This window comes from Pseudorasbora parva, chromosome 3 (assembly GCF_024679245.1).
Source record: "Pseudorasbora parva isolate DD20220531a chromosome 3, ASM2467924v1, whole genome shotgun sequence".
Lineage (NCBI taxonomy): Eukaryota > Metazoa > Chordata > Actinopteri > Cypriniformes > Gobionidae > Pseudorasbora > Pseudorasbora parva.
The window spans coordinates 40,726,076-40,748,665 of NC_090174.1; the positions used below are offsets into that span (position 1 = coordinate 40,726,076).

The 22,590-nt window shown below is 36.8% G+C and overlaps 1 protein-coding gene across 6 annotated transcripts in view; it reads left to right on the forward strand.

The window, feature by feature from the left end:
- Positions 1 to 22,590, forward strand: part of cacna1ba (calcium channel, voltage-dependent, N type, alpha 1B subunit, a) — a 139,068-nt gene that overhangs the window by 15,171 nt on the left and 101,307 nt on the right. For all 6 annotated transcript variants that reach the window (XM_067438879.1, XM_067438880.1, XM_067438881.1 and 3 more), the window contains exon 4: positions 22,414 to 22,505. In XM_067438879.1, the coding sequence (XP_067294980.1) occupies positions 22,414 to 22,505 (92 nt within the window). The remainder of the gene's footprint in view (positions 1 to 22,413; positions 22,506 to 22,590) is intronic.

Consider the following 22,590-nt stretch of genomic DNA (forward strand, 5'->3'; position numbering starts at 1 on the left):
TGGATTAACATCGTGCCGCGCAGAACAAGTTTTGCCCTTTCCCTCTGACTTCAGGGAGAAACGGCTGTCTTTTCAGTGATATGTGATCGGCCTAAACATTTGTATCCCTTGGATCAGATAGGTAATGCGAATCAAACATTTGTGTTTTTTGACATGCTGGTGAGAAAAGGTGAGAAATGTCATTGTGAAATCTACTGGAAATGAGAACTTCAGGTTGTTTTTATGGTTTGGCCATTAAGTGTTTATTTTTAAACATGATTGTTGGTATATTTTATCAGTATTTACCATACTTTCAATATAAAAATAAAAAATTTAAATATGAAAAATATTTTCAAAAAAAATAATTTTCTTCATAAAAGACAAGATTTGTAAAAAGACTCAAAAAGCCTTTTTTGAAAAAGGTATATCTTGAAAAAGGGGGTCATCTTATATTCAATATTATATTTGGTAATTATATTAAATATTTCATATAGTAAATATTCAATATCAAATTGTTTAAAAATGAATAAATTAAATTTTTTAATAAATTACTTTTTCTTCTAAGGGACATAAACACAACATTGGAGCCCATTGACTTGCCTTGTATAGACAATACAAAATCACAAAAAATGTATTGTATTTTCCACGGAAGGGTGGTTAAATTACATAATTTTCATTTTTAGGCATAATATCCCCAGTGGAGACAGCAGCTTCAGTTTATGTGCATTCAGTCCTTTGTGAAATTAGATATCAATGAATACGTATTTACCGTTGTGATTCAGCAGCTGTGCACAACACAGTGTTTTGTTTGGAGGGTTTTGCCTGTAAAAAACCTTTGAGATTTCGCCTGAGAGTAGTTTAAGAGGCTTATAGACGTTCTGTTGCCTCCTGTTGAGGCACATCACTGAGACACTGTGGGGTGCTTCAGTCTGACAAGTGTCAGTGTGTTTTGTGTGAGAGCAGGGTGTTAGATTTGCAGGGAGGGGTTTAGATTAAATACCGACCAATTATCAGAGCTGTTTCTCATCTCTCTGGCTTGATCTCTCCATAGCATCTGCTCTGCTACTAGCATCTCAAGCAGGTTTCCCATTGTTATTTTCAAAGCTAACTCCACATTCACAGGAGCACATGGAGTTTCTTTATGTATGGCCAAACATGGGGTTTTGTTTACTCTAAAAAAACTTGCCAAATGCAGGTCTTTAGGGTATTTCAGGACATCTGAACAAGGATAAGTCACTCTTTTGTTACTGTCTTATAATGCTCTGAGACGGGAAGGTTGAGGATCCAAACGCAGAATTTATTGGTGTAATCTACAATCCAAGTCCAACCATAGGCAGGTCAAAACACAGGTTAACAGTGCAAACGTATATACCAGGGCAGGAACACAGACAGACAGGGTGAATCCAAAACGGGGATCAAAAACAGGGAACAGATAAACAATGACACACTCAGAAATGCAGTGAAGACACATATAGGCCTATAAGACTCAGCAATGAGGGACAGAATTGACCAGGCTTTTAACAAGGTTAATGAGACGCAGGTAGATGTAATCAGGAATGATGAGTCCGGGCAGTGAGTTATGGGAAATGTAATAATAACTTAGTGGATAATCCACTAAACTCGACGCATGCGCGAGAATACAGTATGACGCAGCTCCACCGTACAATACATGACCTGGAAGTGGAGGAGCGTCGCTATCGCGTGAGTTCCAGGTGAGTTCACGTCCGAGACCTACACGGAAGACAATATCTTGGCGGATCAAGTCATTATTTTGATTCTTTTTTGTACAAAAACTATTCTCATCGCCAGATAAAATTATTGTACAGCCACTGTAGTGAGATGGACTTTGTAGCGACGTCTTTAGTGCCTTTTATGGGCCTTGTGAGTGGGTCAGTGGAAATATAATGAATGCCAATGGAGGCCTTTTTGAAGCCTTTCTCAGCCATCAGCTCTCAATAAAAATATCTTCATTTGTGCCTGAAAATGAATTAATGATTTTTTTCCCAATTTCACCCATTTTTGGGTGAACTAACCCTTTAAGTTTAGGGTGTATAGGGCAGGCAATCAGCACTTTGATTCAAATGACCAATGAAATCTTTAGAATGGGCTGTGGGGTGGAATGGAACTGAACTGGATTGGGAGAAAAATCGATTTAAGGTGATTAATTAAGCATATAAACGCTCCTATTAAAGGGGTGGTAAAACACGATTTCACTTTTCTAACTTTAGCCAGTGTGTAATGTTGCTGTTTGAGCATAAACAACATCTGCAAAGTTACAAAACTCAAAGTTTAAAGCAAAGGGAGATATTTGCTTTTAAATAAATCACTATCTAAGGACTACAGCAAACGGCCGGTATAGGGAACTATAGCCTTTTCTTTCAGACTCGCTGACATATCAGCAGGTTCAATATTTACATAAAATCCTCCTCCAAGAATATTAAATAAGGGGGGCGAGGCCATTTTTTATTGCTGTGGAGAAGAGGCTGGAGTGCATTAGGTGGTTAGCCAATCACAGCACACTGGGCCAGCTAACCAATCAGAGCCCATTGCGTATTTTTGAGGGACTGACTTCATAAAACCAGGAAACCATCAGACGTTTTAACAAGGATGGACAGAGCAAGTAGAATGAAGGTAAAATGTATGAAAAATAATGCATTTTTTAAATAAAAAAGGATTGAACACGTTACAGTGCCCCCCACAAACACAATCAAGCCTTTGAAAGAATGTGTTTTACCACCCGTTTAATGTAATGATTGAATATATCCTATAAGTTAGCGGGAATTTGCTAAATTTGTTAAGATTTTTGTTGGTTTATTGGGCTCATGTTTATTTTTTTATTTTATGTTCAGTCTCATATTTATTTTTTGGAGCTTTTTTATTCATAGTTTTCAGTCACGGGACTGCACGGATAGAGGGCAAAACCACTGTAGAACTCTATTGAACTGCACCACATTCCTGTCAAATTTCCATCTTAAGACAAAAATATGTGAACAAGATGTACGCTTTGGGCACTTATGAACCACGTACAGCCCTTGCTGCAGTTTTTCATTCACTAAAAACAGCGGGAAGTTCTAAAATATTTAACTTTGAAAAACACTTTAGGGTGGGTTGCACCAATAAGAATTCAATTAAGCAAAGTTTAATGCTAATCTAGGATTTGTTGGGTTTTATTTTAAATCGAGTTGTAGCACCACTTAATTTTAAGCACAGATTAATTACGCACAAAAAATTATAGAGCTGATCAAGCAGCACAGGTGGAGTGTGTTCCTGACGACAGGCTAATGAATCCTTATTTGTGCAACCCACCCTTAAAGTGTCGTAATGTACTAAAACAGTGATGTTAAAAGATCATATTCAGTTTTTACCTTTATATGATGCACGAGTACAGATGAACGCAATGCATTTTCTTTAAAGTGGGTTTTGATGGGGAAAAAACATGTTGATTCCTGTACAAAGTGTGCATCATCAATAAGGTGTATATTGAATTTGGTATTTTAATATCACTGTCTTACTGCATTAATATTGAATACAAACATGGTAAAAATGACTGGCAATGGAGGAAAGCCTTGTTTTGCCCTCCAGGTGGGCATCCATGTGACGTCACGTAAAAACTAGGAATAGACAAACAAAGCAATAGGTTGAGAGAACTGATCTGGGACACAAGGCTCAATGTGTCTGAAGCACACACATTAACATTTCTGACCACCTCATATTTCTGTACAGATTTTTAATGCAGCTTTGTTTTTTATTTAATTATTTAAAAAAGACATGAAATCAAAATTGGAGTTTCATGCCTCCTTATCTATTAGCTTTGAAGTTAGCGTCCTTCTAAAAGTTGACAAAATGGACTTTTAGCAGATAAAACTTCCCTTTTTCATAAAAGTAAATGCATTAACCTGGGAAAGAAGTGATTTCATGGATCATTAGGATTGTTATTGTGCTGAACTCTTGTTGCAGTTGGAGAATATTCAGTGTTAACGATGAAGATAAAAATAAATAAATAATTTTTAAGGCAAGTCCTTTGCTTTTAAAATCACGCAGACAGCTGTGATAAGACTTCTTTTTTTTCCGGCAATACTTCCCTAGTGATGTTTTATCACGGTAGGTTGACCTCTTTATATAACACTGTGACCTGAGACATACAGCCAGGGAATAATTATTTCTGTAGTCAGTTGTCCTCGGCTCACCTCACTGTGTCTGTTTGCTCTTGTGTAACAGTATGTGTGCGAGCATGTAAAATGAAACCTCCAGACTCTATTCTACTGCTGCATTTATTCGGATAGCGCTCTGAAATCTGGTGATTTGGGGGAGCAGTTGGAGATATCAGCTGTCATTTAATCCTAAACAGTGAACAGTGGCCCAGTCAAATATTTGAAAGCATCTCTATCTCATAAAGGAGCGCAAACAATATTTCAGAGCCTGTCCATTGGTGTCGGGCCTCTTCAGTCTCTTTGAAAGGGCTATAATTTAAAGTCTATTTTATCACATTCTCTCATGAGTCACATGGGTCTCTAATAGAGTGATTGTCTGTTTACACACAGGGATGTCATAACAGGACTGCTGTTTGCTTTGGATAGAGCCATTAGAGTCGGATGACCTTTGTGACTCAGCTCTTCTTTATTGCGAAACAAACAAATACACTGATATAAAAATTAGTAAAGAGCTATGAATCATATTCTCTTCAGTTTTAGGTTGGACAACCTGGCTGTGAATAAGTCATTAGACTCCCTCTTACAAGCACAGATTGCCATCATGAAAATAGCTTTTATTAGGAGTTACAGTTACAGTTACAGTTTATTACCTGCTCTGTATCCAATAAAACGTTTTCCCTGAAATAAGATGTAGGGGCATCATTTTTCAGTTTCACCATGTGCTAACAATACACATTGTGACAGGTTAAGGTAGAGCTAACATTTTTTTTGTTTTGAGCTGCAAATTTAATTTGTGTGGAAATTTTGTTAAATCTATTCAGAATATGCGATTCCGTCCCATGTGTTCAGGAGAACAAAATCCACAGATCCGGGGAAATTTATGCTAAATGGTCAAATGGAAATTGTAGTCATGTGTTTTCTTCAGTTCATTTAATGTCTGACTTTTTTTGGACGCACATTTAGGAATATATTAAAGAAATGTGGTTCTATTGTAGTTTGTGCATGTCTTTCACTGAATAAACAATATAGGGTATGTACTGTAATTAGTATTTCACGAGTTTGGTGTGCCCATATAATCTTAGTGAAAGTGGTAAACAGATTTGGCTTGCTGTCTGCTACAGAGGGGCTCGGAGAGGATTTTCTACCCATGCTCCGATTGCCCCCCTATAACAGACAAAATTGTACAAAAGGAGGAGCAGGGGAGGAGGAGGGAAGCTGCAAGAACTTAACAACAGGAAGACGTAAGCATTTTATACCTTAGTATTAATTGAAAGATTAGATGGGCATACTCATCCCGAAATTACGTTTATTAACTTTACTTAATGCACATTTTCGACCCCCTAGCAAAAACACATTTTGGTGTTTCCATCCATTATTTTGACCCATGAGATTATGTATCGTTTATGTTTAAAATGCAAAATTTTCATATAAATGCACTTGAATTTAAACATTGTCTTATTAAAATGTTCTTATTCTTACCACGACTGCATTTATTTGCTCAAAAACAATATATTTTTATTCCTGTGATGGCAAAGCGAAATTTTCAGCGTCATTTCTCCAGTCTTCAGTTTCAAACGATCCTTTCAGAAATTATTCTAATATTCTGACTTGCCGCTCAAGAAACATTTCTTATTATTATCAGTGTTGAAACTGTTGTGCTGCTTAATATTTTTTGTGTAGAAACCATGATACTTTTTTCAGAATTTATGAATAGAAAGTTCAAAAGAACATCATTTATATGAAATAGAAAACTTTTATAACATTGTGAATGTCTGTATTGTTACGTTTGAACGATTGAATTTAAAGGTCCCGTTCTTCGCGATTCCATCTTTCAAACTTGAGTTAGTGTGAAATGTTGCTGTTAGAGCATAAATAATACCTGTAAAATTATAAAGCTCAAAGTTCAATGCCAAATGAGATATTTTATTTAACAGAAGTTCCCTTTCAAAGCCTATAGCGAACGGTAGGTTTGGACCACAGCAGGAAGTGCAGGGATGTAATGACGTCACTAGAACCGTTTGTTGACTAACCCTCCGCCCACAAGAACACGCAAAAAAGGGGGCATGGTCTTGTTGCTCTCCCACGTGGAGAAGAGCGCGCATTCAGCGCTTGCATCTCCCCGTTATGGTAAGAGGCGGGACCTTTCCGGGCAAAGTGCGCTAAGCTGCTGTCCAATCACAACACAGGAAGCGCTGGCCCAATCAGAACTCGTTACGTGTTTCTGAAGGAGGGACTTCATAGAACAAGGAAATCATCAGGCCGTTTTTAAGACAGAGAAAACAGCGCTGTACAGATAAGTAAATTGTGTGAAAAATACTGTTTTTTTTACACGCGAAACATGAACTCATGTTATATTGCACACTGTAAACATAATCAAAGCTTCGAAAACACGCTTCGAGAAAAGAACAGGACCTATAATGCAGTTTGGCACAGTAGTGTATGTTGATGAAAACCCAGCTAATGACTTCCTGGTCATCTCTGATAACCTCAAATGTGCATGAAAGTCACAGTTACACTTCCTGTACGTATCATGAACTATAGATGAGGCTTATTAGCTCATCCCTGGAGACCCGTGGGGATGATGTGACAGCTACTGGGGTCAGGCAGAGTTTTTTTTATGAAATGCTGTGACATTCAGACAGGTGTGTGAGGAAACCCTGCTGGGTGGAGTCCCTCTGCAGTGACGGTGTGTCACCTTTCACCACAAACCACAGCGCCTCTGTTCACTAAACACATCAATACACACACATCAAGCTGTGTAAATGTTGGAAGACGGTGGATGCTGACGACGTGATCCCAGCGGATGCATTATTCAGCATGCCATGGGCGTCCGGTAGCCAGATGTCAGTGTTATTGCAGTGGGTATTTTAAGCAGATCGCCAAGCAAACAGACAAATAAAAATAGCTTGTAGTGTGAATCTTAACATTTAATTGCATTGGTGACAAGGGCTGATGTTTGTGCCCCGAAAGCGTCCCATAATGCCCGCAGGTAATCTCCTTTTCTCTGGGGTCCCCTTGCTTACTTCTCTCCCAATCTTACATCACTCTCCTTTCTTTTGCCTTCTGGAATACTTCTCCTTCTCCCAACAGACCCCTCTTTCTTTCATCTTCCCTGTTTCATTCACTTCACTTCGAAGTGGCACTATCATCCACTTCGCAAAAGTCTCTGTTCCTTCTTACGCTTGTATCACTCCACGCATCCGCATTTCTCAGACAGTGGCTGTTAGCAGGAAGTCGAGTTGACAAGAGGATGCGTTGATGCTTTAATGCTATTAGCTGGATGTGTGGAGAGAGACACTCATTAGTCACTGAATATAAGAACTGACAGCATGTGCAGTCTTCATCGATTACCTTATTTTGTTACTAACATGTTTTCCCTAGGCATCCATTTCAGATCCAACAGATATGTACAGTCTGCACATCACTGAAAACACTAAAAGCACTCATACATTTTACCAACATGTGGAAATTGGTTATTTGTGCGTTTTCTTTTAGCAATTTTGTTCTTCCGGGTTAAAAAAGCTAATTCTAAGCAACATCACGGATTGTAAGGTAGAAGCGTGCCTTGGGAGTGTGTGACTGGCTGCCCGTATGATTCTATGTCAGCTGGTTCTCTGCGTTTATTCAACTCTTTTAACCTAATCACTGCGCTGTATTATACATGAGATCACATTAAAATAGAGAATTCAAACAACATACGCATGAGAGCAGTTTATGTGCAGAATGCTGGGATAAGTTTAACAGCACTCACATATTTCATATGGACATATTTAATCACGTCGTCTTCAAATTAAATCAGGCATACCATTATGACCTAATAATTAATGCTATTATTTTCTTGGTCCCCCTTTTGCTGGCAAAAAGACCTAGATCTCTGAAGATGTGCTGTGGAATCTGTCACCAATATGTTAGCAGCAGATCCTTTAAGTCCTGTTAGTTGTGGGGTGGGGCCTCCATGGATCGGACTTGTTTTTTTCAGCACATCTTACAGATGCTCAATTGGATTGAGATCTGGGGAAATTGGAGGCCAAGTCAACACCTCAAACTCGTGCTCCTCAAACCATTCCTGAAACATTTCTGCTTTGTGGCATTATCCTGCTGAAACAGGCCACAGCCACCAGGGAATACCGTCTCCATGAAAGGGTGTACATGGTCTGCAACAATGCTTAGGTAGATGTACGCGTCAAATAACATCCACATTGATGGCAGGACCCAAGGTTTCCCAGCAGAACATTGCCCAAAGCATCACACTGCCTCTGATGGCTTGCCTTCTTCCCATAGTGTATCCTGGTGCCATGTGTTACCCAGGTAAAGTGACTCACACACACCCGGCCATCCAAGGAATGTAAAAGAAAATGTGATCCATTTCTATCGCTCAGTTGTGCAGCTCTGATGCCCACAAGCCCACTGTTGGCACTTTTGGCAGTGGACAGGGGTCATCATGGACACGCTGACTGGTCTTTGGCTATGCAGCTCCATACACAGCAAACTGATGCACTGTGTAGTCTGACACCTTTCTTTCAGAACCAGCATTAACTTTGAGCATTTTGAGCTACAGTAGCTCGTCTGTTTGCTCCCCACGTGCCGCACAGCCTTTGCTCCCCACGTGCATCAATGAGCTTTGACTGCCCATGGCCCTGTCGCCGGTTTACCACTGTTCCTTTCATGGACCACTTTTGATAGATACTGACCACTGCAGTCCGGGAAGTCCCCACAGGAGCTGCAGTTTTGAAGATGCTCTGACCAAGTCGTCTAGCAATCACATTTTGGCCCTTGTCAAACTCGCTCAAATCCGTGCGCTTGCCCATTTTTCCTGCTTCTGATACAATTTTAAGGACAAAATATTAACTTGCTGCCTAATTATATAGGGTTAGTTTTTTTTTTAATGCATCAAGGTTCCCTCAACTATGTTTTTTTTCTTTCTCTGTGGTGATATTAATATTCATGTGTCTGTATAATGAGTGTGTTGCAGCTTTGTGTTTTATTGGTTGTCTACCCTCTTCCTCCCTCTTCACTCCCACTTTCCCAAGCTTTACATGCCAATTTCTTGAGATCTTTTCCAGCTCTTTGGTGTGGTAATTTTAATGTTTGTATACTTTAGTTATTTTCTTGTTTTTGTTCTGATGCTTAAAGTCTTTATCACCACAGAATAATCATGTAAGCTTTGGTCCACTGCTGAAGCGACCTGCATTTCAAAATGACTGATCAAAGACCTCCAAACACGACAAATGATGTGGCTCCTCAATAGATCTTTCAGTGACCAAAAATAAGTGTTAAATGCTCAATCATTCCTCAATGATAAGATGACCTGAAGTCATGATTAGAGATGTTTTGAGCTGAGCGGTGCTCACAGAGAAAAGCTGTTATCCATAACAAGAGACGCACAATGCATTGTGTCTGGCACTCCTCACATTATCTCCACATAAAGCATTGATCTGTGGTTATTGTCTAAAGAGCTTGAATGCACTCAGATTGCGCAGAGCTCAGAAATGATTGCCTATTAGTTCGCTTGTTAGAATTCAGGGATTTTTATTTTAAGGGCTTCCATTTTCTACATTTTTTTACAATTATTTTTAGAATAATCTGACAGTGGCGTCTAGGTTAAATGAGCTTTCCCTCCAGGTTTTGATGTGTTAGTAAAGAAAAGCATTCACGGACACTATTCAGAGAGTTTTTCTGAATTATTTTTGCACTCACCATATTTAATATTTATATGGCCTACTAAGCTACAAGAGCAGCTCTTTGATTGATTCTTCGTTTTGATGTGGCCATTGTGACCTATTTGCTATTCTATCTATCTATCTATCTATCTATCTATCTATCTATCTATCTATCTATCTATCTATCTATCTATCTATCTATCTATCTATCTATCTATCTATCTATCATCTATCATCTATCTATCTATCTATCTATCTATCTATCTATCTATCTATCTATCTATCTATCTATCTATCTATCTATCTATCTATCTATCTATCTATCTATCTGTCTATCTCTCTGTGTGTCTGTCTGTCAAATTTATTCAGATAGGTAGATGGATTGATGGAAATTTCAAGATTATGGATGGATATACATTTTAAGAAAATGGATGGATGATGAAAGAAATGGTAAGATCATGGATAGATAGATGGATGGATGGGTAGATAGAAATGGTAATATCATAGATAAATAGATAGATGGATGGATTTCCATCTTGCAATTTTGCTTTCTGTTCCTTACCTTACATCAAATGGAGGAATTGAATTGGAATGTAATTGTGAATAGTGCACAGCCTTGTACAGCCTAGTGCTGGTAATTCTGTGTTCATGGGTTTGATTCCCTGAGAATGCCTCCCTGGGGTTTCTCTTGAATAAATTGCAGGTAATTTTGAAAAAAAAAAAAAGCATTTATCAAATGCATAAATGTAAATGTAGTACTACTGTAAAATATGTGCTTTTTTGACATCCAGCTTGGCCAGTCATACTAGCTGTTGCAAGTTGTATACTGTACATTTGTATCCATGTATTGCCAGATGGATTATTTTTAAGACCTTCTGCTTTATATGATTTGTAAGGCTGTCAGTGGTTTCTTGATATAGTGATATGTTAAATGAGACTGGTATGCTCATCTTTTGAGCATAAGATTTGTACATAAGATGGTAGAAGGGCAGTGCAAACTCCTTCATGTTATAAATTTGTCTTGCTTTTTGTTTTCTTTTGTCCCCAGCTCCCAAAACCCATATCTGTTTCTCTTTCTTTCCTCTCTTTCTCTCCCTCTGTCTGTCATAGTGTTCTAATGAGAGAGTGGAGACCTTTGTCTCTATAGTGATGAGACGGGCTGTCTGCAGTGTGTGTTTCCTTCTTGCTCAGTGGTTGGAAAAGCCCTTTATTTTCTCCCCTGATGAGTCAATACAGGTTCTAAAACATCACTTATTTAATCTAGAATGTGGCTAATTTAAAAGAATGAACCTTATGGCTTCTGCAAGCGGATTAAAGCAGCTGCTAGACATTGTGATTAAGTAATAATTACAGACATACAGATGCCTTTTGGTAAACTTGTTCCAAGCAATGCCAGTCCCTCATGCATAGAAAGCACATGCTAGCTCTGAGATCATTAAAACGAATTTACGCTTCATAGTTTATCGCTGTCTGTTATGCATGTTTCATTCATGTCTCTGGGCTCGGATGAGGAGAAGATAAGGACATGGAAGATGCAGCTATATTCGTTTCTGCTCCGCTATGAGCCATGCTCTACAATTTCGGAGTAAGCGTGCCCTGTGCCAGCACAGAATAAAATGTTTAATGAACTGTATGGCCAACTTGTAAAGCACTGAATATGCAGATAGCATTTCTGTGTACATTGCCTGAGCTGAGAATATTCATTTAGCGATGTTTCTCTAATAAATGTTAAGTAGTGTATTTTTTCTTATTTCAGCCAACTTATTAAATCATTAGCCTAGAATGAAGTTGACTCAAGAAAAGTTGACCCAATGGAAATTCTGTTATCATTTTCCTGTTCCATGTCGTAGGTTCTATGTTGAAAATATTATGATGAATTTGACCATAAAAGTAGTCCTTAAGGCTATAACAGTATAAAAGTTTTTTACACTTTGCTTTATCTCTTAAAATATTATTTTTATAAGTAGTAGTCATAGTAAGAGTATTAATACAAACCAAATGTGTAATTAAACTTGCTATTTTTATTTATTTATTGTATTATATTACTAGTTTATATTATCAATATGTTTATTATAATATCTGGATATTTTATATTGAATTATCTCTGAACATTTGAAAGCTATGGCAGAGATGTAAGAATGTGAATTTTGATCTTTTCTTCACACCAAGCTTTTTTATGGTTTGAAATTACTTATAAAGTGCAAGCTTGACAGCGTTTGTCATAATTAACTTTGTGAATGAAGACAGAATTTTTGTATTATGAACTGTTCCCTTTAAGAATGCAACAGAATTCCTCTATAGATTCAGCCACCAGTATACTATAATGATTCCAGTGATCTCTTCTTTATCTAATCTAATCTAATCTGCCTCGCCGGGGAATTGATAGCTCATCTGCACAGCGGGTTCTGGAGGGTCATTACCGAGGGGTTATGAAATCCATTTACAGATGTGCCATATGTTTTTATTATTGTTGTGATGCTGAAGATCTGCTTGCATCTCCGACCACTGAGAATGAGAGAGATTTCATATTGCATTAGAGAAGTACATTCAGTGGCATGAACAAATGGCTCTCAGATCAGTTTTCAACAAATGAAGAGTCTTTTTCTATTTTTTAAAATAATTTCAAGGTAAATTTCAGGCTCAGTGAGTAGCACTTTCGCTTTACTGCAAGAAGTTCCCCTGTGGGTTTTCTCAGGGGGCTCTGGTTTCCCCCACAGTCCAAAGACATTCAGGTTAGCCGGATTGGATATGCCAAATTTTCGTAGGAGTGTGTGAGTGTGAATGTGTCCTAGCACTCTCAGTGCTGGGTTGTGTCAAGAAGGGCATCCGCTGTAAAACCTTTGCCAAATCAAATGTGTGTGTGTGAAGCTGACCCTGCAAATGAATGGGAATAATGCTAGGAAGATGGATTTCATGGTAAATTTCCATCTTTATAGGCATTTATTCATAATCATACTTCATAAGAATAGTTTTTCCAAATTACTTTATTATTGTATGAGAAAGCAATAATACACCCAGCTACAGACTTTGTACAACCGCTCAATGAAAAACACAGATATATAAGTGTTTGTTCTGTACTGCTTTCAGAAATTGTCACAAAATTGAAAAATTATCTCTCACCTCTACAGCACATCTAGATTTAATCTGTTTATGCTAATTGCGGCGAAGTAGCACTGAGCAAATGCATTATTTCTTTCTTTCTGAAGCTCTGTGAATTATAAAGCATGCACGCCAACTTTCTAAAACCGTCAAATGCATTAGATTAATTGCAAAATATGCGACTCTTGTATTTTGTTGGCTCACAAAATTGTTTGTTAATTTGCGGTAACTGCTAGAACTTTCTTGCAGTTGCTTGTCACCCATCAGTCTGTCAGCATTTGTGAAGTCCTGACTGTCATCTTTGATCTCATTTTCGACAGGTATTTTAGACCGTGTTCTGTCAGATTTTCTGTCTCGAGTGACAGCGCTTTCCCTAATTGCGCTTGCTTTGTTTGGCTTAAGCAAACAAAGAGGAGGCGCATCACAGGCTCTTTTGGCTGGAGTAATAACCTGCCTGTCAAAGATCAGTCTAGAATAATGAATGGCATCTTAGCTGTGCTACTGACAGATTGACTTTGACCCCCTCATCAGCAAACTTGTGTATAAAAGCTGCCTATCGTAGAAGCTGAAGATGCTGCCTGGGATGATACTGGCACAGTTAACCACAGTGTGTTTGGAAAGTATTCACAGAGCTTCACTTTTTCTATTTTATGTTACAGCCTTATACCAAAATGTATTAAATTCATATTTTTTCCCCTTAAAATAACACAAACAATGCCCCACAATGACAATGAAAAAGAAGTTTATTTGAAATCTTTGCAAATGTATAAAAAATTAAAAATGAAAAAAAAAATCCCATGTACTATATATAAATATTCACAGCTTTTGCTCAATACTTTGTTGAAGCACCAATTATAGCCTCAAGTCTTTTTGAGTATAATGCAAATGCAGCATAAAGCTTGGCACACCTATTTTTGGGCAGTTTCTCCCATTTTTCTATGCAAAACCTTTCAAGCATCATCTTGTTGGATGGGGAGTGTCTTTGCCCAGCCATTTTCAGATCTCTCCAGAGATGTTCAATCGAGTTCACTCCTGGGCTCTGGTCGGGCCACTCAATGACATTCACAGAGCTGTCCCATAGTTTCTCCTTTATTCTCTTGGCTGTGTGCTTAGGATCATTGTGATGTTTGAAGAGGACCAAAGTGTTCAGGAGCAGGTTTTCATTAAGGATGTCTCATTGCTGAACATTGCTGCATTCATCTTTCCCTTGATCCTAACTAGTCTTCCAGTTCCTGTCGCTGAAAAACATCCCCACAACATGGTGCTGCCACCACCATGCTTCCCTGTAGGGATGGTATTGGCCTGATGATGAGCAGTGCCTGGTTTCCTCCAGACATGATGCTTGCCATTCAGGCCGAAGAGTTAAATCATTCATGTGCCTTCTATTGAGTAGTGGCTTCTGTCTTGCCACTCAACAATACAAGCCTGATTGCTGGAGTGGTGCAGAGATGGTTGTTCTTCTGGAAGATTCTCCTCTTTCCACAGAGAAATGCTGTAGCTCTGTTAGAGTGACCATCGGTTCTAGGTCACCTATCTACCTAAGGCCCTTCTTCTCCGATAGCTCAGTTTGGCCCGGTGCCGGTTCTAGGAAGATTCCTGGTGGTTCCAAAATTCTTCCATTTATGGATGATGGAGGCCACTATGCTCATTGGGACATTCAATGCTGCAGAAATGTTATTGTACCCTTCCCCAGATCTGTCCCTTAATACAATCCTGTCTCGAAGGTCTACAGACAATTGCTTGGACTTCATGGCTTTGTGTGCGCTCTGACATGCATTGTTAACTGTCAGACCTTATATAGACATATAGGTGTGTGCCTTTCCAAATAATGTACAATCAACTGAATTACCACAGGTGAATCTCAAGAATGATTAGTGGAAACATGATACACCTGAGCTCAATTTTGAGTGTCATGGCAAAGTCTGTGAATACTTATGTACAAGGCGATTTTTATTTATTTATTTTTAATACATTTGCAAATATTTCAAACAAACTTTTTTCAAACAAAATTTTGAGGAAGGTAATGGATTTAATCGATGTGGAATAAGGCTATAACATAACAAAATGTGGAAAAAGTGAAACACTCTGAATACTTTCCAGATGCACTGAAAGTCAAAAGAAGATGGGCTGCTGCCCTTGGAACATCATTCAGTTGTCCTGTTGGCATGAAGACTCTTGGAAGAATCCCATCTCCATTGCTTGTTTTATTTTTTACGGTTGAGTCTTCCTGAGCATGAGCGCTGGAGTATAAGTGCTGATCTCTTCAGCTCCATTAAGTAGCTAATCTCCCAGCATTGGCTTGTGTGTTTTTATGCCTGCTTGTTAAGATGATGCTAACTTGAGATGTTTATAAGGTTGTATGTGATAGCTGTGTAGGGGGAATTAGTAGTGCTATAGTTATTTCTTCCAGAAGAAAAATACTAATTGGAGGTTTTTTTTTCAGGACAAGATGGTTGTGCAGATTTAACTGTCTTTTTCAGTCAGGCAGCCTGTCAGTCAGTCACAATTTCCCTCTTTTTTCTAAGTCTTTGGGGACTTCTATTTCCCGTTTTTATTTTAATATTATAATCACATTAAAAGTGTCATGGAAACTCTTTATCATGCCATCATATTTTTCCCACTATTTTTTGCTTCTTTTTAAATTCCTTTTATGCATTGATTTTGCATAGTATTTACAATATTTTATTGTTTTACCCTCGTCCTAGATTGAGACTTAATTTTAAAATATGAAATTCTGTAATATGCTAAGTGCATTTTAAAAAATCTGGTAAAGTAAAATAAACCAGTATTTCACCAAAATGACACTTTTTTAGACTCATTATGACCTCACTTGTTCTGTCATTTCCAAAACTAATTTCCTTCCTAATATATATTTTTTCAGTTAGTTTACTAATAAATTGTTAATTTGAGACAACATGATAAGTAAAGAACTTAAAAGATATGAGACACATGATATGTAAATAAAACAAGAATTATCTAGTTAAAATAATTTATGTGCATTAAGAAGACAAAACATTGAAATTAGCCATGACAAGAATCAGACATTTATTACAAAAGAAGTTAAAAGGCATGGGTGATGTCATGGACACTACGTCCATATTTTTTTTTACAGTCTACAGTATGAGTAAAACAAGCGATCCCATGTTATCATATGCATATGTAAAACAACCATAGACTGTAAAAAAATATGGACGTAGTGTCCGTGACGTCACCTATAGGATTCAGAAGAGCAGTTCTGAAGTGTAAATCAGAGACGAGCTGGCCATTGCCATCTTGGCAGCACTTCATTGCGAGTCACGCCCGGATAACAGAAAATGGGCAAAGAGGCGGGACATGGGCGGAGCTGAGGTGACGTGATAACTAACAGACAACGAATAAGTGGCTAACCTGTCACTCAAAGTGGCCACGCCCTTAGTTATGCAGAACTTTAAGGCTTTATATAATGTAAATGAATAAGTTATAAACAAATTCACCCCTTTCACAGTCATGAAGGGCAATATTAGCCGTCTAGACCAAAACCACAATTTGTACCAGGCTGTAAATACGTTTTTTTTTCTGCTGTAAAGTTGGGCATTTTAAAGATATTCTGCTCCCTTCTGGAGCCCGGAGCCCAGAATTGCCAATTTCGTATGGGCTGCAAGAGAAACTGCGGGAGGGTGCCACTGGAAAACAATAATTATCAACATTAAACATCATAGAAGTCAAAATGTTACTGAATGAAAAGTGGACCCAGGACGAGCTATAGGACTGTGCATGCATTAGGGGTGTTGATGGACTCGATCTACTACATCTATGTTTGATCATCGTTCTGAATCTGATTTTTTTTAATGAAACTTACCTCAAGTGTTGATAAAAAAAAGAATGCATGAAGCCAATATAATATTTTTTTTTGTTTAAAAGAAGAGGGTCAGCTCTTTTGATATATTGCATGCTCAGATATTCATAAAATAAAATATTATATGGGCTATTACATTTTTGTGAAAATGGCTTGCAACTTTTTTTTCTGAACGCTGGCAGGGAAAGAGTTAAGCAATTAAAAGTCTCTTAGGGAGGTCTCACGGTCGATGTACAGTATGTGTTGTCAAATGTTTATTATACTGTAGGTGTTGTTTACCTTTGCATCTTTATGTACAGTGAGAATGTCTTTGTTTATATTCTGAGCTTGTGTATCAGGCAGCCTCTTGTACTTACACAGCCTCTCTGTTTGTGTGGCTCTCTGTCTGCACACTGCTTAATGTAAAATCCAATGAAGGAATGGAGATACAACACTAACTTTAAAATAGTACTTAGTGCCATCTAGGTGACGTCCTTCGGCCTATAATTAGTGCAGTAGCTTCTCCAATCTTCTGAAGATTGAACAGTGCCCTAAAGGCAGTCTATGAAACTTTAATGTGTTTTGGGTGCAGCTTTTTTAATGATTTGACCTTGCTCATGATTGGAGTAACAAGGTCTGACTCACATGGCTAGTTCTTAGAAATGTAGATTTACTAAGATTTAGATAGAGATTTTAGAAATTAAGAAAATAATAAACCTTTTTTAAACGATGTAACAGCAAGCAGTTCGTCTCAGAGTGGCTTAAAAGTAGCCTGACAAGCCAGACCCACATCAAGATGTTTGGTCTGGAACTCACCATTGACAGGGCTCAATCCGAGGGGCGGGATAAACGGTTGTCTTTCAAACTCTCATCAATCACCTTTAAACTTTAAACCGTATCCGGTCGACAAAACTCAGAACACATCTACCCTTCTTAAGAATGACTTCAGTGCCATTCTTTGTTCTTTTCTCAGACAAAAGCTTAACTCCAAGTCTTACAGAGTCCCGGTCAAAGCCGATTCGAAAGGCCGCCGTTCGTCAGCCTCTGTTTACTAGTAGCATGCAAGCACAACTGTGTCGTCATTATGTTAAGCCCCGCCCACCGACTCTATACACGATGTGATTGGCCTGACCATAGTTTGGTTTTTACAGCTCAGAAGTTTATTTAGATTTGATTTGCTGCCGCTAGGGTGCGTCTAGATTTCTAGGCTAGCTTAAAGGTGCAGTGTGTGAATTTTAGCAGCATCTAGTGGTGAGGTTGTGAATTTTAAATACCCACCACGCACCACTCTAATACAGCAAAATACAGCAGAGAGTAGATAGCGCTATGTAGAGCAGTTTTTCCGTTTAGGGTTACTGCGGAAACATGATGACTCAAAATGGCGCTTTCACTATAAGGGAACCCACGGTGTATGTAGATAGAAATGGCTCATTCTAAGGTAATAAACACATAACAGTTCATTATGTAAGGTTCTTTATACTCAACTGAAAACATAGTTATGTGATTATATTGCATTTCTGTCAATAGATCCTCATAAATACAACACACTGCACCTTTAATTCAGACACATGGAGCAGATAACAGTCAGAAGTTTGCATGCTCATTTTAGGCAATATCTCAAGAGATGTGGATCACAAATACATTGTTTTTACATTGTAATATACAGGACAGAATGATACAAATCTTACCTACTGTTTATTGAAACATGGAAGATATGCATAAAAATATTATAATATTTTTATATTCAGATGTATACATTTATATTCATATTTATATATTTAAATTTGCAACCATGTTAGTTTTTATTATTTTTAACTGACATTTAGATTTTATTTTACTAATATTCTGGATTATATATATATATATATATATATATATATATATATATAGTACTCAAGATTAGTATGCTATGCATATTCAGAATTTGAAATTGTCATATTTACATTTATATATTCAGATGGAATATATAATATACATGATAAATATACAAACTTTTGGATATCAAACTTATTTATAGCTGCTATTCAAAATGTATAATTATCATATCATATATATTTTGACTTATAACTATATATTCAGGATTTGCATTTATATTCAAGATTTATAACTGCATGTATGTTCAGGCTTTACAACTACATTTTTAAATATATATTTACAACTGTTATTTATGGTTTATAGTATATTTTGGGTTTTAACTATTATTCAGATTTTATTCCATTTATTCCATTACAAATCTAAAAAGAAATCTGAAATTAGACCATGTGCTTGTGACTTCATTTTGATGAAATACTGAGTCTTTAATTCACACAGCTAAGCAAGTTCTAGCATGTTCTACACACTTAAAGGGCAGCGTAGTGCTTTACTTTAGCAGAGTATTATTTGACAAAGGACTGTGTTTGCCTGAGTGTTGGATTTCCCTGGTGGATGTCTAGATGTGTTCTCATGTCTCAGTATTGATACAGGTTGAGCCATCGTCAGGATTGTTCAGGGCCTCAGTTACACAGCTAGTAAATCAATAGAGTTGCTGTGAAAACATTGAGGCGAATTAATACTACGCTGTATATAAAAGCCAGATTTTTCACTGCTGTGTTGAATTAATCTTCTTGGCTGAGAATAACATGAAACAATACACTCAAACATGAGATGAATATTCAGGTTTGATGATGTGATACATCTCTCTTTAATGTGGGAGTTAACTGTAGTCTGTTTAATAGTCAAAAGTTAGTAGGCCTACTCCATTAGGTTGTACCTCACTCTCCCTATATATGGAAATCAATGGGGACCAGCAGTTGTTTGGTTACCCCCGCATTCTTCAAAATATCTTCTTTTGTTTTCAGCAGAAGAAATAATTTAATGTAGGTTTAGAACATAGAGTGACAGCATTTTCCTTTCTAGTTGCACTATCTTTAAGTTATTCACTAAAAAATTGCTTTCAAATTTAATTCATATTTCATTCATCATTCATGAATCATTCATGTTCACATTCAAATATGACGTGTAAAAGTGCCAGTGCTTTTGATTTATGCATGTTTCCTATTCATAACCAATTATGATTTGCCAACTGTAAATAAGGGTTTTTTTATGACAAGGATGCATTAAATTGATCTAAACTGACAGCAAATACTTTTACATTGTTGCAAATATAACAAAAATTCTGTCCTGATGAAACTTTCATCAACAGAATCCTGAAAAAATGTTTCACTGTTTCCACAAAAAATATTAAGTAGCACAACCATTTTCAACATAATAATAATAAATATGATTACTGAAATATTATGTGACACTAAAGACTTGAGTAAAGGCTATTGAAAATTCAGATCACAAAAAATACATTACAAATTAAATGTATTAAAATAGAAAGTTATTTTAATTGTTGTAATATTTCACAATGTTACTGTTTTTACTATATTTTTGATCAAATAAATGCCACTTTAATGAGCATAAGAGATTCTTAAAAAAACATTTAAAACATTTGTAACAACCCCAAACTTTTGAACTATAATGTTCAACTTTAATGAACTCATGAAACATATGGAATAGATTTATGGTGCCATTTATGAAACTTGACTGTGCCTGCATGATCACTGTGTGATTTCATTGTATGAGAGAAGAGAAAGAGAGAAGAAAAGCCTACATATAGTTTGCAAAACAACATGAGGATGATTAAAGATTTTATTTATTTTTTGTGTGAACTATTCCAATAAGCCTGTCTTTTCTTTTCATATTTTCTTGCCCTGAGGAGACAAAAACATGTTGATCAACTGAGCAGAGTTTCCCCTTTTTATATCTGAGGTTATTGGCTGCAAGTCTTAGTTACCGTCACACCAGGTTCTTTCTATTTTCTTGCTTCCTGTCCTCGAGCAAACATCCATCTGCCTTCGGCATCATCCAGACTTTAGTTAACTGTCACTGTGTGCCCATACCAGCTGCGAATCCAAGCTGTGCTTTGGGCCATAATTTGTTGAGCTGTCCCTCTCAGTGAGGTCAGAATCTTCATGGTGTTTTTAGACTAATGCACACTTCTTAGATATGAGAGAATGAAAGGGAACTGAGGATAGAGTGAACGCTTTTAATATATTAATGCAGACTGTCCTAGACTCTCCCTTTTACCATGTGAAAGCCTGAGAAAAGAGAATGGTCAGAGTTTTCACTAGTCACAGATGCTGTGTGTGAGAGAATCAGACAGGAGTACTATGTGTGGCTGTGCCCTAGGGAATGGGGGATTTTTTTCCACAATTCAGCTGTGAGCTGCCATCAGGGCAGACGAGTCAACATGGGGGAAATCCATTTTAAATGTCTCAGTGAAATATAAATGTACAGGACACTCTAAGGAGTGATCCGCCATGATTTAAAGATGGTCACTCAGGACAGTGTAACACATCTGATGAGGTTGTGAGTTAACTGGTTCTGTTGGCCATGTTGATTATGGCTGCTTTTTTAAAAATGGTGTAAATGTTAAATATACATTTTTTTATTAATTATTTACATAATTTTTAATCAATTTTTATTACATTCAAAAAATACACTATAGTTCAAGAATATGGAGTTGTTTGATTTGTTTATGTTTTTAATAGAAATCTCAATAAGGCTGTGTTTATTTGATTAAAAATAACTTAATATTGAGAAATATTATTGCAATTTAAAATAACTTTTCTATTTCCATATTTGCTATTTTTCTGTTTTCTAGATAATTTAAAGGAATTTATTCCTGTTATGGCAAAGCTGAATTTTAGTCTTTAGAGTCATATAATCATCATTGTTCTAATATGCTGATTTGGTGCTTTAGCATTTTTTTTCCATTATTATTAAGTTTTTGTTTTCTTCTTCAGGATTCTTTGATGAATAGAAAGATCAAACGAACAGCATATATTTCAAATATAATTATTTTGTAACATTATAAATGGATTTACTGTAGCTTTTAATCAATGCAATATATCCTTGTTGAATAAAAGTATTATTATAATTTTTATTTTATCTTACTGACCCTAACATTTTAAATGGTAGTGTATTAATAACGTTTGGATGTATAATATTTATTGTGAAAAACACTTTACAAATAAATGTTTATTTAATGAAAAAAAACTGTGTGAATAATGTGTAATTTATATAATATGATATATTTTAAATATGTGAATATTAATCAATAAATATAAATATTTTCTAGATAATATTAAAGCTGCAGTCCGTAACTTTTTGCACTCTAGTGGTTAATAAACAGAACTGCATGCGTCTTGCGGAAGGACATTGCAGCTGGAGCTACTTCTCTCTGTTTATGTCTATGGCGGATCACGCAGGGACTGTGCTCCTCCTCAGCGGTACCTACCAGCCTGGCCTGAAATACTCCCAATATAAACACTTATTATAAGTGTACCATAATGATTCAGGGTAAGACAAAATCACGGTTTGGAAAATGGATTCATTTTGTACATTCTCATTATCTAATTTTTGCAAATCTTGAACACAAAAAAGTTACGGACAGCAGCTTTAAATGTATTGCTCTGCCTTTAGTAAATATATATTATAAAACCCATATATTTCATTTTAAGTAGACCTTTAAAAGTTAAAATGTATTGCTGCCTTTATATAGTGTAGAGCGTTTTTCTTAAGGGGATCATTATATTTAGTAGTCCTTGGTATCAAAACGCTTGAAACCTATGGCATAGGCTGTATATTGCCATACACTGTATCATTGGTGTGTTTTTTTCAACAGGATTCTGACCATAGTGGGACCAGACTTTGACTTGCGGACACTCAGGGCAGTGAGAGTCTTGCGGCCTCTCAAACTGGTGTCTGGAATTCCAAGTAAGTCATATTACAAATGAAATGCACTGCAAGCTTTTGAACTTCTCCTCTTTTTTGTTGCAAAAATTAAGATGAATTGAGAAAT